General features: G+C 38.1%; 1 protein-coding gene across 1 annotated transcript in view; it reads left to right on the top strand.

Moving 5' to 3' along the window:
• LOC132604116 (exocyst complex component SEC3A-like) overlaps positions 1-16,319 on the top strand; it is a 28,989-nt gene that overhangs the window by 10,980 nt on the left and 1,690 nt on the right. The window contains exons 2-20 of the mRNA XM_060317462.1: positions 3,027-3,097; positions 3,917-3,997; positions 4,079-4,146; positions 4,236-4,338; positions 5,491-5,639; positions 8,381-8,498; positions 8,872-8,976; positions 9,466-9,567; positions 9,644-9,781; positions 10,282-10,410; positions 10,504-10,584; positions 10,669-10,743; positions 13,139-13,312; positions 13,441-13,594; positions 13,674-13,738; positions 14,595-14,765; positions 14,846-14,925; positions 15,785-15,866; positions 16,170-16,267. Coding sequence (XP_060173445.1) covers positions 3,027-3,097; positions 3,917-3,997; positions 4,079-4,146; positions 4,236-4,338; positions 5,491-5,639; positions 8,381-8,498; positions 8,872-8,976; positions 9,466-9,567; positions 9,644-9,781; positions 10,282-10,410; positions 10,504-10,584; positions 10,669-10,743; positions 13,139-13,312; positions 13,441-13,594; positions 13,674-13,738; positions 14,595-14,765; positions 14,846-14,925; positions 15,785-15,866; positions 16,170-16,267 — 2,044 coding nt within the window. The remainder of the gene's footprint in view (positions 1-3,026; positions 3,098-3,916; positions 3,998-4,078; positions 4,147-4,235; positions 4,339-5,490; positions 5,640-8,380; positions 8,499-8,871; positions 8,977-9,465; positions 9,568-9,643; positions 9,782-10,281; positions 10,411-10,503; positions 10,585-10,668; positions 10,744-13,138; positions 13,313-13,440; positions 13,595-13,673; positions 13,739-14,594; positions 14,766-14,845; positions 14,926-15,784; positions 15,867-16,169; positions 16,268-16,319) is intronic.

The following is a 16,319-nucleotide window of genomic DNA, read 5'->3' as shown; positions in this document are numbered from 1 at the left end:
CACCTTGCAGTCTTTACAGAGACCTTTATCGCCCTTCCTAAGGAGTAAAAAGTCTATTTGCGTCTTAGCCACCGAACTACGAAAGGTTACCAAGTGCTCCTCCTTCTTCGGAAAACTCGAATTGGCTACCACCAACCCAGAGGCTTTTGCGAAATCGAACAGTGCAACTCCTCCTCCATTCCTGTCCCCGAAACCACAACCTCCATGCACATTGTCATATCCCCCCGAAATTGACCCGATGTGTCCATTGAAATCTCCTCCTATGAATAGCTTCTCAGTGGGCGGTATACCTCCCACCATCTCATCCAAATCCTCCCAAAAACGTCTCTTCTCTTCCTCTCCCAAGCCCGCTTGAGGCGCGTAAGCACTAATAATGTGCAAAATAAACCCTCCAACGACCAGCTTAATCGTCATCATCCTATCATTAACCCTCTTAACCCCTACCCCCTGGTCTCTTAAGTCACTATCTACTAAAATGCCTACCCAATTCCTATCCCTCGACCTACCTGAGAACCATAGCTTATACTTGTCCACATCTTTAGCCCTGGATCCTACCCATTTAGTCTCCTGGATACAAGCTATATTAATCCTCCTCTTCTTAAGAATCTTAACTAGTTCAATGGACTTCCCCGATAAAGTCCCAATATTCCAAGACCCTACTCGCAAACTAGAAACTCCCTTAACCCACCTACCCCCTCCAACCATCACCCCTGTCCGAGAACATGACCCTAGTCTACCATCGTCTACCAAAGCTAGTAAAGCAAATATAAACTACTCAAATAGGCAAGAATCAATACTAAAACACAATTTAGCAATAATCTAGATGAAAGTCTAAATACTACGACAAGAACAATATAAGTAATGCAAAAATGTAAATTAGCTACAAGGATAAAAACAGAGAATTAAGAGATGCAATCGGATGGAAAACTAAAGGTCTGAAAATGAAGCAAGCAGGCAAAAGCAATTTCGAACTGCAGCAAATAAAAATAAAAGCAAGAATCTCAAATGAAAAGCAAGCCGGCAAACAATGTAAATCAAGTAAATCAAGCAACAGAGACAATCAGCAACGTATTGTAAAGCAAAACAACCTACTGGCAATATTAAGTCTAAGAATTGATAGATAGTACCAAATTATAAAATAATAAAGATGGAAAGATAGAACCTGTGGGTAGTTCACCGGATCAGTGGGCTCACCGGAAAGCTGGCCGGAGACACTGCCGTGCTCTTCGCCGGCGCTACTGTTCACAGACACGAGCGCGCACACACCCACGCAGAGAGAGAGAGCGAGCGCTAGCGAGAGAGAGATAAAGAAAGAAGGGGAACAGCGGTGGAGTGTTCTCCAGCGCCGGACGTCGGACTCCGACCAGAAAAGGGGGTACAAGATAGAGAAGGATAGAAGAGGGGGGAGAGAGAGAAAGTGTGGAGGAAAGAGAAGAAGGGTGTGGGGGAAGAGAGAAGTGGGATCCCTTACCTGTGCTCTACCTTGCCGCCGGGATGGCGGTCGGAGAACAAGATTCGCAGTGGTGGTGTAAAGTTACCGTTGGAAGAGAGAGAAAAATCAATAGATTCCCTTCTCAAAAAAAATAAAAAGACTAAATGCTGTTATAGTAGTTTGTTCTGCTGAAAAGATTGAGCAGAGTCTGTGTACAAGTGTCATTTATGGAAGTAAACAAAGGTCACTCTGCTAGAGTAAGCATAACTAACGATGCCAATATGAGCTTATACAAGCTGTTGACTTTGTGCAAGTTGCATGAATGCGACTGTTAGTCTGTCATAGGAGCTGGCCATTTTCCATGGTTCTGTATTCTTATGCAACCTTCTAGGGTTGTCTTGCATATGATTCCCAACACGTTCATGGATATAAAAAGGAAATTTCAGCATCCTTTATGTTTTTGTTTCCCACTTTTGTTGTGTATTTTGTACGATGAAATTCTGCCTTTTAACCGAAAGAAGGCTTTGTATAATTGCTGTTGTAGGATTTATTTAGTTGTTTGCCAATTTTTAGTATTTTGTTTCACTTTTTCCCTGGTGATGTTATCCTGAGCTCTTTATAGTATGCTTCACTGAGGTGTATGATAGAGAGACTTTTGTCATGATTTTGTTGACTGTTTTAAGTAGTGTAAGACATGGTGGTGGTGATTTGAGTTAGTGCTCTGAAAAACCTTAATGATGTATTTGTCTGGAATTGTTATGGTTGAGGGAGGAATGAGCGAGAGGTAACAGGTTTCGATGGAATAGTCGAGGTGCGCAAGTTGGCCCGAAGGCCCCCTTATTTAAAAAAAAAAAAAAGAATGGTTGAGGGAGAAATGAGTAGTTAGTAAGGTTATTGTCATTAATGAAACCATGCCATGATTGGGACATAAAGTGGAACAATCAGTGGAGTGGAAGCCCAAAAAGAAAAGAGTAGGAAGAATTGGGTATCCAAATATCTTCAGGAGTTGGACGAAAGGAGGAACTGTATCTCTTTCACATTCTGTCTGGCCATTCCAAACAAGCTGAAGGAAATGGTCAGTATCCAACTAAGGGAATTAAGAGTGAAGTGTTATTGTTTATTTATTTACTCTTTTCGGATAAGAGATTGCTGCCATGTGACCAGGAGGTCACGGGTTCGAGCCGTGGAAACAGCCTCTTGCATAAATGCAGGGTAAGGCTGCGTACAATCGACCCTTGTGGTCCGGCCCTTCCCTGGACCCCGCGCATAGCAGGAGTTTAGTGCAGTGGGCTGCCCTTTTTACCCTTTTCGGATAAGAGGTTGTTGATGAAAGTCGAGCTTATTTTTGACACACACTTGCAAATGTCTCAAGTAACAGTCAAGTTTTTGAGTGAGAAGCTCTACCTTCACCCAAGATTTTTGTTAATATTGTCAGATAAGTCCTCTAATGATTGTGGCATTTTAACAGATAATGTTTACCTCACAAAATGGAATGGGGTTGTATGTACTTTCAGTCTTTCCTTGTCTTTTTAAATTGTCGATCAGAGTTGGTTATTCTGGTTGTTCCCTCTATCATGATGCGTGGTTTGTGCAGCAAAAGCAAAAGGTCAACGGACTAAAGCTTTTCTCCATGTGTTGAAATATTCCACTGGAGGAGTTCTTGAGGTAAATACTTCTGATATATTCTATTTTACTATTTTTTCCTTCTGTTCAAACACTAATCTTAGAACTTATAACCAGATAATGTAGTGTAGTTGTCCACCCACGTGAATATGCTCTGAATTCATTATGGGCTATCAAAAGTACAAAAATTGAAGCTATGACTTCATTCTGTTGAAAATAATCAAATATAGCCACAGAATTGAACATGACAGTTTCTTTACTCAACCTTTATTTTTTTTTCTTTTTACTCAACCTAAATAATGTGCATAATGAAGCTATAATGATATATAAAACTGGTTAGAAGTATTTATGTTTATTGAATTGTCCTAGATATAGCCAATCTTATAGAAGGCGAAACTGAAGCATAACCAATGTGCTTGGAGGCAGCCAGGGTTGAACATTACTCCTGATGTTTTGCTTTCAGGCAATCAGTTCTCTTATTTGTTTTTATCTTTGAAGTTACTACTAATTGGGGGATGGTAACTCCGTCTCGTTAAGAATAGTTGCCCTAATTTGAAGCGAATGATTTGCTGAATTTTCCCTTCCATCTCTTTTTGCTCCTTCCCCCCACCCCTTTCTTTACTGTAAACATATATAATTATTTTCAAGAAATTTTGAGTAGTAGCTACTTGGCAGCTTGAGCAATTTGCTTGCTGAACATTGTTTGAGCACCTTGCCTTGTGCTTTCGCATTTTAAAACATTGGAAAGAACCAAATTGGATTTCTCAAAATCAACATATTGGACTAGTGATTTTCATTTAAAGCAAATCGGGTTGAAATGTCATGTTTTCGCTAACAATGGTGTTATGCTTGCACATGTAGCCTGCAAAATTGTACAAGCTTAAGCATCTGTCGAAGGTGGAGGTTGTAACTAACGATCCAAGTGGGTGTACATTTATGCTGGTAATATCATTGAAGAACTATGTTGTCCGTAGTCCAATAATAAAGATATTTGGAACTAATTCTGGAGCATTTTTCATGTAGGGCTTTGATAATCTCAGAAGTCAAAGTGTCGCTCCACCTCAGTGGACAATGCGTAATGTTGATGATAGGTTTGTTTCAAAATTTTATGTCTATTCATCTGAATTCTTGACATGATTTCTTTTCCGTTGCTGATGGACTTTTTCCTTGATTGTTGTAGGAACCGCGTATTGCTTTGTATTCTAAGCATCTGTAAAGATGTTTTGGGTCGTCTCCCCAAGGTCGTCGGCATTGATGTGGTGGAGATGGCTCTTTGGGCAAAGGTGCATATAATAGTTCTGCAATTTTGAACATCTTAACAGCACATCTGTAGGCCCCTCTCCGGAAAGTTGACATGCTTCATTCTGTTTCTTATTCAAGATGAATATCTTCTGTGCCCATGAACTTGTTTGTCATTCCTGTTATCTTATAAAATTTGCTATTGCACTCTCTTGTTGTTGAGGTCAGTAACCTATGTTGGTAAAGCTGTCAGTAACCTATATTGGTAAAGCTGCCAGTAAGATATATTGGTAAAGCTACTAATCTTGCTCCTCATGTCGTGCATCAGATGTTGTGTGAATCTTAAAAGGGAGATTTCAAATATGCCTAACACAAAAGAAATGGTTGGTAAAGTTTTAAATGGTTGCTAAATCATGTCACCTTGACTGGCATCGTGCCACTTGTGCGGTGCCCCCTAAAGTTCTAAATTTTAAGTTTTTATCCATTAATGTTATCTCCTGATTTTTTGATTTAGGATAGACATGTAACAAAATTCCTAACTATGTGTAAGTGTACAGATCTTTCCTGTTCTCTTTTTAATTATGCACATCTACTTTCTATTAGCTGAAGATGGACACACTATCAGCAACACATAATGATAAAGCAAATAGTCATCAGAATTAAATTGTTCACCTACATTTCCTTGTCTTTATTTAGATTTTCTTCAAAAGGATATGGTCCTTTTTTTTTTTTGTGTGGAGAAAGCAATAATTTTATTAATGTGGCTAACAAATACAAGTTGTATACCAAATTCTTTTCAATTAATATGGGAACACTCACATAGACAAGTTATACATATAACAAAAAGTAGAGAATCTACAAAAAGCTGTGGTTCTCTACAAAAGACACCGATCATCTATTATAAAAGGGACCTCATGGTTGCACCAAAAACAAGAAGCTGTCCTCAAAAGCCTTCGAAGAGCATAGCTTTTCAGGAAGAAGAAAAAGGCCTCTGAAGAGCATATTTATACACACTGCTTATATCCACAGTGAACACATGCTTTCGTTGATTTGAAATACATTTGTTCACAACTAGTTGCTTTTATATGTTTCTTTAGAAGGTATATGAATATAGACCCCCAACCCAATAGGAACTAAAATGAAATTTTGTGCTTGATGAGTTTTATGCAATTCTAATCTATGTAAGTCTATTGTAGGAAAATACTCCAACATTTACCAAACAACATACTAATCTCCAAGATGGGCCTGTCAGTGCTGCAGTGGAAGAACGTGAGATGAAAGTAACTGTTGAAAGGGAACTTGTGTCTCAAGCAGAGGAGGAAGACATGGAGGCTCTTTTAGGCACGTATGTGACCTCTTTTTCTCTCTTTTTTGACATTTAATCCAGTGTTGTCAAAGGCGCGCTTAAGCCCTGAAGTGAGGCTCAAAACATGTTAAGCGCTTCGCCTCGTTTTATGTGCGCTTTAGTGTCATCATCAAGGCTCTAAGACATACTTTTCCTTGCCAATGAGCCTCTCTTGAAGACGTGACACTAGATAATTGATATTTCACTTTATCATAATGTTTTTACAATTTCTTTGTTCGTATATTTGTTATTCATGCTTATTATTAATAATCTTGGACTAAACATATATATATTTGTAGTTTTGCACCATTGGGCCTTTTTTCATTAAAGCCCACACTTTATTTGCGCTTTGCGCTTAAAGCCCCAGGCTGACCTTAGAGCTATTTTGCGCTTTTCGCTTCTGACACTGATTTAATTATCTCAGCTTTGGCTCAAAATGTTCGCTGCTTATGTCTGTATTAACAAGCCATCCCCTGGCACAATATTTTTGATGACAAAGCCATCCCTTTGGCACAATTGTGAGAGCAATTGCATAATAATGGCTAGTATGTCTCCTGCAGTAATAATTAGGTGCTTTAGGAGTGTTAACAACTGTAAGAAAGACCTATTTCACGTGGACTCCTGTATAAGCAGTGTTTTTGAGAGCGAAAAGCATAAAAAAGAACGTTTCTGAGGCTTAAGCGATAATCTAGAAGCTAAGGGGTGCCTCTTCAATTGAAGCGTGCAACTTGAAGAAAATACAAATTTCTTCGTTAAAAAAAAACACTTAAACCAAATCCAGATATTACATATAACTGGAAAACTTCAATTGACATTATTGATTTAGTATCCATTAGATAATGATGACTATGTTAATCCCTACTAGAATTCAACAACATTACTCCCTCTGTTCCAATTTATGTGTCTTACTTTCCCTTATTAAAAAAATAAATTATGTGTCTTATTTTCCTTTTTAGTATGTCTAACAAAGAATGCCACTTCCTATATTTAGTAATTCCTTAATTCAAACATTCCACATGGCATGTATAGGACCGCAAGATTCAAAGGGCATTTTGGTATATTATACACATCTTTGGCTTAAGACCACAAGATTTAAAAGTCTTATTTACTTAACCTCCGTGCCCAGTCAACCTAAGACACAAAATGAAACAGAGGTAGTGGGGCAGCCTGGTGCACAAAGCATCCCGCGTTAGCAGGGTCCGGGGAAGGGCCACACCCCAAGGGGTATGGTGTAGGCAACCTACCCTAATGCAGACATTAGTGGCTGCATCCTCGGCTCAAACCCGTGACCTATAGGTCACACGGAGACAACTTTACCGGCTTATAGTTTCTCGCTTAATTGTTGTGGCAATTGTACTGATAATTAGTTTCAATCAAGTTAATTACCGAACAATTAGCTTAAAGCAAGAGTTGGATAGTAGAAAAGAAGCAAAAAACACCAAGAAGCAAAAAGATCCTTGACAACAAAAGAGAACAGAAGTGAGAAGTAAAAAATATCATAGGAGGAGGTAGCAAAAGGAGACGCACACGTGAAAAATAAATAGTCACTGTGAAGAACAAAAATGAAAAGAAAAAGAACAAGAAAGAAGCAATTAAATAAAAAATGGAGAGATAGAAGTAACAAAAGAAGAATCGCTATAGACATTGTTTCACAATCAAAGCTATTCCCAACTACAAAATCTTTCATATTATCATACATTGCCCCCCAAAAAAAGGAGGAAGGGTCGGTAGTCTTGCTACAAAGCGGAGATGCAAAAGAAGTCAAAGAGAACATTAATATGTCCCCATAGAGGAATCCACTTATTCTTCTCTTTTCTCATCATTCAAGATCAAGTCTATAATTAGTAGCTTTACCCTTGGATCACTTTGTTCCTCACAGTCTAAAGTGTGTGCTTTTTAAAGTCGAGTCGCTCATCTATTTGCATAACTGTGTTGGAAACAAAACATTTTGTATTCGAAGATTATGATGACTGATGAGACATGTTTGATCAAGTAGATGGGCTGTGGCCTAGTGGTCAATGAAGTGAGTCGAGAACCATGAGGTCTTAGGTTCAAATCCTAGCAGAGGCCAAAAGCATTGGGTGGACAGAATTATCCGGTACCTATGTTGGTGGGAGGTAACTGGTACTGGTGGAATAGTTGAAGTGTGCGTAAATTGGGACGGACACCACTGTTATAAAGGATTTTGCAACCTCAGATGCCCCAGGAAGGATAGAGGGTCCATAATCATGGTACAAAAAGGCTGCGGGTTGTTAAGATGGTTGAAGGGCGAAATACTCTATGCCATAATTAAAAAGGTTGATTGTAAACTGCACAATTAAATTCTGTCATGTGAGCAAGTTGCTGATCCAAGTCCCTCCCAATGCCTTTGTGTTGTCCATGCAGTAGGGAATGACGATTCATCTATAATTAATATTAGGGGTTTCGCTTCATCTTTATGCTTGGGTAGGGTGTTTCCAACCTTTTAGATAGCTAATATAATGCCAAGTCTGATCCCTAAACTGGGACCGAAGACACTGTCAGTTCATTGAAAACCCGTGTTGGTTATTTGTGTCGGATAACACCACGCAGTAGGTAGCAGCAGTGATAGACCTCATTTTTTTTCCCTTTCTCTTGTTAGCTGTTCTCTAGTTCAAGCTTTCTCAGTTAATTTAGTTGTAGTTCTTCGTTTCGAAATCGCTGATTTATCCGGGTAACATTTTGGTTCCTTGTCCTGATTTTGTTTTTCCGACTTCCTACAGTTATGTAATGGGTATTGGTGAAGCTGAGGCCTTCTCAGAGCGGTTAAAGCGAGAGGTTCAAGCGTTGGAAGCTGCGAATGTGCATGCCATTTTGGAGAATGAGCCATTAATTGATGAGGTGACCAGTCAATAATTTGGTAAAAGAGTTCCTAGTATTTTGATACCTGTGTCAGAGGAGCTTTTCGTTTTATTTTCTTCCAGGAGCTGCTGCTGTTGTCGCTTTTGTAACTACCGATAGACTCATACTTGAATAGGCTATGCAGCTCTTGCATTGTCAAACTTTTTTTCTACCAAGTGTAGTTAACAGCAACCTTAGTGTTGTTCGCTGTCCCCTTTTATTCAGCTTTTCTTCCAAATCCTCCAATTTTCTGTATGTATGTTCTTAGATATACGCTCAACACTTAATTTGTTGCCTTCTCAGATTAGGGGAGAATCCCATGTTTTCCATGTAGGAGCAATATCTTTCTGCCTCTGAAGTATTTGTCCTGCAGGTATTGCAGGGGCTTGAAGCAGCCACCAGCTGTGTTGAAGATATGGATGAATGGTTGAGCATCTTCAACTTAAAGCTAAGACACATGAGAGAAGACATTGAATCAGTAGGACTCTTGGCATTTCACTTCTGTAGTTTATTATCTAGTATTAGCAGCAAAGAGATAAGTTTTTCTTTTCTTAGTCCACTGGTTTGTATATGTATTTCTACTATAATATGATCTGCCTATGTTTGCTCTTAACTTGTGAATCTCTTGAATGTGAAAATTAATTTTGTGTCACAGGCCTTAGTGCATCTATCTGATATATGATTTTGTAGTTTTTTGGCCCACGGAATGACCAATGGATAAACCTAGATAATATTATTTCCTTCCTGACTTGAACCAAGTTTGGTTATTTAGGAGTGTGATCTTTCTGTATATATGCTCCCAGGGAAAAAGGATGATAATTCTATGTTAGCATGGTTCTAGTTGCTGTAAGACTGAGTTTGCTACATTACATTTACATATTCAGATATTTAATTGCATTAGAATGTTGACAGTCTATTAATTGAATGTATGACCTCCTTTGCTAGTGCTGATTCTTTCTCTATGCAGATAGAGAGCCGCAACAACAAGCTAGAAATGCAATCAGTAAACAACAAAGCATTGATTGAGGAACTTGATAAGCTTCTTGAGAGATTGCGTATACCCTCTGAGGTCTCCCTCTCTCACACTCCGTGCTTGATACCCTTATATAAACTAGTGTTTTTATTTTGTCATTCTTGTTTTGTAGTATGCAGCATCTTTAACAGGTGGTTCATTTGATGAAACAAGAATGCTTCAAAACATTGAGGCTTGTGAATGGTTAACTAATGCTTTACGTGGTCTTGAGGCTCCTAATTTGGACCCTAGCTATGGAAACATGAGAGCTGTATGTCCACTTGCTCATTTCTCGCTTTCTGATTCTTCTAGTTATTTCTTTTTCAGTGTTGCGCTTCGTCATATAGGGTAGAAAAGGTTAATATAGATAGGAATACATATTAAAGCATAGGACAATTTACGGCCTGATAAGGTCTTCGAAAACTGTTGTTTCCCAGGTGGTTTGGGGAAATAAGAAATGGTTGAATTATTGCAAATACATGGTATTTGTAAATTGTATAATGTGACATGACTGGCCTTGATGAACCTTGATTAGTTCTTATTGATAAACTTCGTGTTGGTTATTTGGGGCTTATGATCTATTACCATAAATAGATGGGAAGTATGGAAATCGTATCGTTACATTTTAATGCTTGTTTGCCAATTGAAGTGAAACCAAGTTGTCCTGCCTTTCGGATAAACTATTTCACATAGGCCGTGGATGTTTTCTCTAATTTGCTTAAAAGTTTGTACTCTCTTTTACTTGTGAAAATGTTCTTGAATGTCTTGTAGGTAAAGGAGAAACGAGCAGAGCTTGACAAGTTGAAAACGACGTTTGTTCGAAGAGCATCTGAATTCTTGAGAAACTATTTTACCAGTTTGGTGGATTTTATGATAAGTGATAAGAGTTACTTTTCTCAGGTATTCTTCTGCTGTAACTTTTACTTTTCACTTAATTATCATCTTTCTTTTGTAAGTAGTTACTGTAGACAGCTGATAACATGAATTCAACAGCGTGGACAATTGAAGAGGCCTGACCATGCTGATCTTAGATACAAGTGCAGGACATATGCTCGTCTTTTGCAGCATTTGAAGGTCAGACTGATTCAATTTCTTCCTTAACTTGCTGCTGTTTATTTGATAGTTTCTGATGTCTTTTTCGCTATCCTTTATTTACAGAGTCTTGACAAGAATTGCTTGGGCTCTTTAAGAAAAGCTTATTGTACATCCCTTAATTTGCTCTTGCGCCGCGAGGTCAGAAAGTTATTGATATCACTTCAATTATCTTTCCATGTCTTTCGATAACTACTTTTACTTCGTTCTTTCTGCTGAGTAGGTTGCTTAGATCCACTTATATGTTCACTACAGCATTTGTGCACTTCAAAACTATTTGAAGATCCGTTTTCTTCATCCAGTGTTGTCAGCCTTGAAGCGAGGCTCAAAACATGTTGAGCACTTCGCCTCGCTTAATGTGCACTTTAGTGTCGTCGTCAAGATTCTAAGACTTCCTTGCCAATAAGTGTTTCCTGAAGAGGCGACACTAAGCAATTACAATGTTTCACTTTATTGTTATTTTTTTCCAATTTCTTTGCCCATATATTTGTTACTCATGTTTTTTTTTTCTTTTTTTTTTTTTCCGATGAAGTAAATAAATTGCATTAGAAAGGCATCAAGAAGATGCAGAGTTACAAAACATCTAACTGTTAGCTTCAGGACATGACTACATGAAGCTGAAACAGTCAAAATGTGCCACCAAGACCACTGCTAAGTCAGGTTTAGGGAGCTAACAAAATCCAAAAAGTTATCAACACTGTTTACAGGGGAATGAAAATGCCAACTAAACAAAGTAGAAATCCAGCCTTTAGAATACTTGTAGGAGTTGAAATTCCATCAAAACATCTGCTGTTCCTTTCCTTCCATATACACCAAAATATTGCTGCATTCTCCAGATCCTTTTGATGGTTTCGTCAACTCTCCAAAATATCCAACTTTCATAGGCGTCTTTGATGGAGTGGGGCATGACCCATTGAATGCCAAACAGATAGAAAAATAAGTGCCAAAGGGAAGCTGTTACAGGACAATGCAGAAAGAGGTGGTTGACGGATTCATTATCCTGTAGGCTAAAGAGGCAGCAGTTAACATGTATGATGCCTCTTTTTCTGACATTGTCTTGAGTCAGGCATTTTTCATGGAGTGCTGTCCAAGTGAAGCAACTAACTTTTAAGGGCTGTCTGGTCTTCCTAACATGTTTCCAAGGCCAAGCTTCAAGAATTCCATTATGAGAGCATCCCTGTGTGTAGCATTCTTTCAGTGTACATTCCCTTCTTAGGAACCCCCCATGTTATTCATGCTTTTAGTTATTAGTCTTGATCTAAACATATATATTTGTATTTTTTCTCCATTGTGCCTTTTCTCATTAAAGCCCACGCTTTATTTGCGCTTGCCGCTTAAACCCCCAACGGACCTTAGAGCGTTTTTGCGCTTTTCGCTTCTGATAACACTGTCTTCATCTCAAACCTGTAGTTTCCCTTGCATCAAAGAGTTGCCAAGTGAACCTACTTTTGAACAAGTTTAATCTACTCATAACCTACGCTCACAGCTAGACAGTTCCCGGGCTAAATTGTAAAAGAGACGCAGACTTCTTTCTTAAAAGTGAGAAACTGAAGTGTAGGCTGTTCACTGTAAGCAATAGCAAGCTGTATAAAAAGTAAAGTGGCAGCAGAAGGAAACCAGATGAGAAGGAAAAAAGAAAGATGGGAAGAGAGGAAATCCAAATTCCCACACTTCTCAAGGGATAAACACAAAGCAACTCAAAGATATTAATTGATAATTTGACTCGGAATATTTAGGACACATACAAACGGGGTGAGTAAGGAAAAATGAATTAGGACTCTGGGAGATTAATTTTGGAGAAAAAGAATTACTTCGCTTACAAATAACGTGGAGCCCTCGTTTAGAAGACTTCGACCAAGTGTACTTGATGAAGAAGATTTCAGCACTTGGGAATTCAAGACAGTTGGACTACAGTCCTCTTGAAAAGGTCCTGAAATTAACTGAAACTAGCTGATTTCTGAAATACTTAGACGTTATAAACACAGTTAAAAAAGATAAATCAATTAACAGCTGCTTTCTCATTCAAAAGAGACATAGCTCAAAAGCTACTAAGGACATTTCTTGGTGGACCAACCGATGTTCGTGCATGTTCTGGGGTCATAATCTTCACACCAGACAAGCTGGCCCAGACACCATCGCCATTTAAAAAAATTCTTCACCTTGGGCAGCCAGAACTGAGAGTCTGCATCCTGCTAGCAGTTTTCTTCTTCAGCTGCCAAGGAGCATAAATCAAGGGTGAAACAGGGTTAACTGTCCAAGAGTGACCTAACTTGTAAATATTTGAAAAACATCTTTGTATTATGCATTGATGGTTGTCTATTTTATTTTTTTCATTTGTGTCTCAACTCTGGAAGTCCCTGATACCTGTCTCCTAGAAATTTCAATTAACCTATAAGAAAAAACTGAATAATATTCCCCGCTCTATTTATTAAAAAATTTACTCCCACTCGGACCTAGTTTAAAAATATTACAACTGTCAATTTTTGAACATTTCAAATTTAAAGTAATGGTTCCTTAAGTGTGCCATACTTTGCAGGCTCGTGAGTTCGCGAATGAGCTCCGTGCCAGTACAAAGGCGTCAAGAAATCCAACTGTATGGCTTGAAGGTTCAATGGGTTCGAATCAAAGTGTGAATAGTGCAGACACTTCAACAGTTTCAGATGCTTATGCTAAAATGCTGACAATATTTATTCCTCTACTTGTGGATGAGGTGCTCTTCTACTTCTTTGTCTGGAATATATAATATAATTGGTTAATGTTGCTATTCAGAAAAACTAATTGGTAATGTTGCTTTCACTCCCAATATCAAGTTTTTTTGTTTCTTTTTCCTAAATGCAGAGTTCTTTCTTTGCTCACTTCATGTGCTTTGAAGTTCCTGCACTCGTTCCACCAGGAGGTCTTGCTAATGGCAATAAAAGTGCTCATGATGAGGATGATGTAGATTATGATGATTTGGGCATTATGGATATTGATGAGAATGACAACAAAGCTGGTACTTCTTTGTCCTTGTTCCTTCTCTTGACTAGCCTGATTTTTGGTCAATCAAGGACTATGTTTTTATTATCTTGCAGGTAAAAAAACTGGTGAGCTAGAGGCACTGAATGAATCACTTCATGATTTACTTGATGGAATACAAGTAATTATACATTTCATCCTTACAATAGCCTTGTTGGTTGATAGTAATAATAACACGCTGCATACAATAGACCCTTGTGGTCCGGCCCTTCCCCGGACCCCGTGAATAGAGGGAGCTTAGTGCACCGGGCTGCGCTTTTAATAACAATAATATGTTATCTTGGAATGAAAATATGGCCCTGCGGGGTTTCGGTTAACTTCTGTTAGTATCAGGTTGAGATGCTGAATTAAAACACAGATTTTAGTTGTAGGTATGTATTTTAATTTGGTGATTCTTCTTCTGTGATCTATGTGTTATCTACATATTCAGTGTTCACACCTTCATGCTTGATTGTTTCTCCGGTAGAATGTGTACTTATCAACAAAATCCCTGCTATAACCGTACTCACCCTGATAGAGTTCAAACTTTTAGTCAGTCAGAACAAGAAAATTGGTTTTGCATCATCCACCCGACAGAAACATTTCTTTTCTGTAATCAAAATGCCTTACAATCTATCTTCTGTTATGTACAAATTGGCGGACATTTACTATGCACCACTGTCTCTTGTTGTGTTCTGTAGAACCAGCCCTTGATAAACCGAGTTATTGCTTTCTGGACATATTTTATTTGTCCTTGTCATGAGGAGCTAGTGCTCGATGTTTTCCAGCAAGTTTTACCTATTCTTCATGGTGCTTATAGCTTAGTTTACTCTATTAGTATTTTTTTCCTCTTTTGTGTCATCAATTTTCTTTGTAGGTTCGGAGTTTGATTGTCTCAATATCCTGGTTCTTAATGGGCGTAGTTGTTAGTTGGATGGTTTCAGATTCTGTTCTAAACATCTGACAAAACTCTTTTTTTTTTTTTTAACGTTTTTTAGGAAGACTTCTATGCGGTGGTGGATTGGGCATACAAGATTGATCCTTTGCGCTGCATATCAATGCATGGAATAACTGAACGTTATATTTCAGGTCAGAAGGCTGATGCTGCAGGATTTGTGCGCATCTTGCTTGATGACTTGGAATCTAGAATTTCAATGCAGTTCAGTCGGGTAAGCTCTTGTTGTAATATATGCTTTTGGAACTCATAAGTATTGATGTTCACTCTCTTTTCTGTTTGCTTCCGTTGCAGTTTGTCGATGAAGCATGTCATCAAATTGAAAGAAATGAGCGAAATGTTCGACAGTTGGGAGTCTTGTCATATATACCAAGGTGGACAGAGTCTCATATGTCCTTACTTTTGTATACTTTGTGTTAGCTGTGGGAACAGGTTTGCTGTCAAATAGGTAGCTAAATGGTTCGACTTGGTGGCATCTGAATAGTGCTTGACATATTTGAGCATGTAAATTTGGTGTCAAAAGGACACTGTTTAACTAGTGGCATTGCAGTTAATGCTTTTGTCTCTTTTATCTTAGCCTCCTAGTTTATGTGGTCTGATTAGTAGCGCGTATAGACATGCTAGAATATAGGCTCTTATATCATATTTTCTTTACTGGGACTTTCATTAACACTGGCGATAGTGGTATGGGTTTGTTTCTTTGGGGACATTTTTTTTCTCCAGTTTGAAAGGAAAACGAGAGATCAATTTCACAATTTTCATACTTTAATTGTTACTACCAAGAAAATTACTACTACTTGAAGTAATCAATTCCTCCAACTTTTTAACATTACAGTTTGCTCAGCTATTTTTATTTCTATTATTTGCCGATGATTTTCTTTTCGAGTAAAGTTAGACAGTGCCAGTTTTATATTGGATGTTCCAGCTTGATGTTCATCGCCTCAAATTTCAGATAGTATATCTGACATTTGGGCTTTCTTCCTTCCACTTGTGCAGTTTTACACTCTTTCCATCTTTGAATTACCTCGATTATGATTAATTAGCTTCTATCTTACCTTTTGCTTTGAGCTTCCTCTCACAACTTTTTGATTGAAGTTCATCGATAACTGTTGGGCTGTGAGCTTCCTGTTGCAATTCTACTTCAAAATCAGATTTGCTACTTATTTTGCTTTCAAACTACTGGCAGTTGATCTTTTTGTCTTGAATAATCAATCATTTAATTTGGTATTGTAGATTTGCCACGCTTGCAACGCGTATGGAGCAGTACATCCAAGGACAATCAAGAGATTTGGTTGATCAGGCGTACACAAAGTTTGTGAGTGCTTTTATCTCCGACTTTTTACTTAATAAATGAGTGAACAGCTATTAATATGTGAGATCACCACAGCTGAAGATTCTATAATGGCTTAATATGTAGTTGATTGCTTTTGGTTTCCATTTTGTGGTCTTAGTATAGCAGTTGATAATTCTATTATTTACTTTTAAATATTCTATAATAGAAAATCACATGCTAAAGTGGGAATTAGGGGAAAAAGCAAAAAAGAAAATAGGATTGTCAGATAATAATTTTTCCCTTTTGTAATATTGTGGCGTGGCTATTTTGGAAATTGTTTGGCAGGTCACTACAATGTTCCTTACTTTGGATAAAATTGCTAAAGCAGACACAAAATATGAAGACATTATGCTTTTAGAAAACTATGCAGCATTTCAGAATAGGTATTGTTCTAATGTTGCATTCAGAACTCTATTACATATTCTATTCCGTCAA

This window comes from Lycium barbarum, chromosome 7 (genome assembly GCF_019175385.1).
Source record: "Lycium barbarum isolate Lr01 chromosome 7, ASM1917538v2, whole genome shotgun sequence".
In the NCBI taxonomy this organism is placed as follows: domain Eukaryota; kingdom Viridiplantae; phylum Streptophyta; class Magnoliopsida; order Solanales; family Solanaceae; genus Lycium; species Lycium barbarum.
Note: the sequence above shows the minus strand (reverse complement) of the source record. Positions and strands in the feature narration are given on the sequence as shown.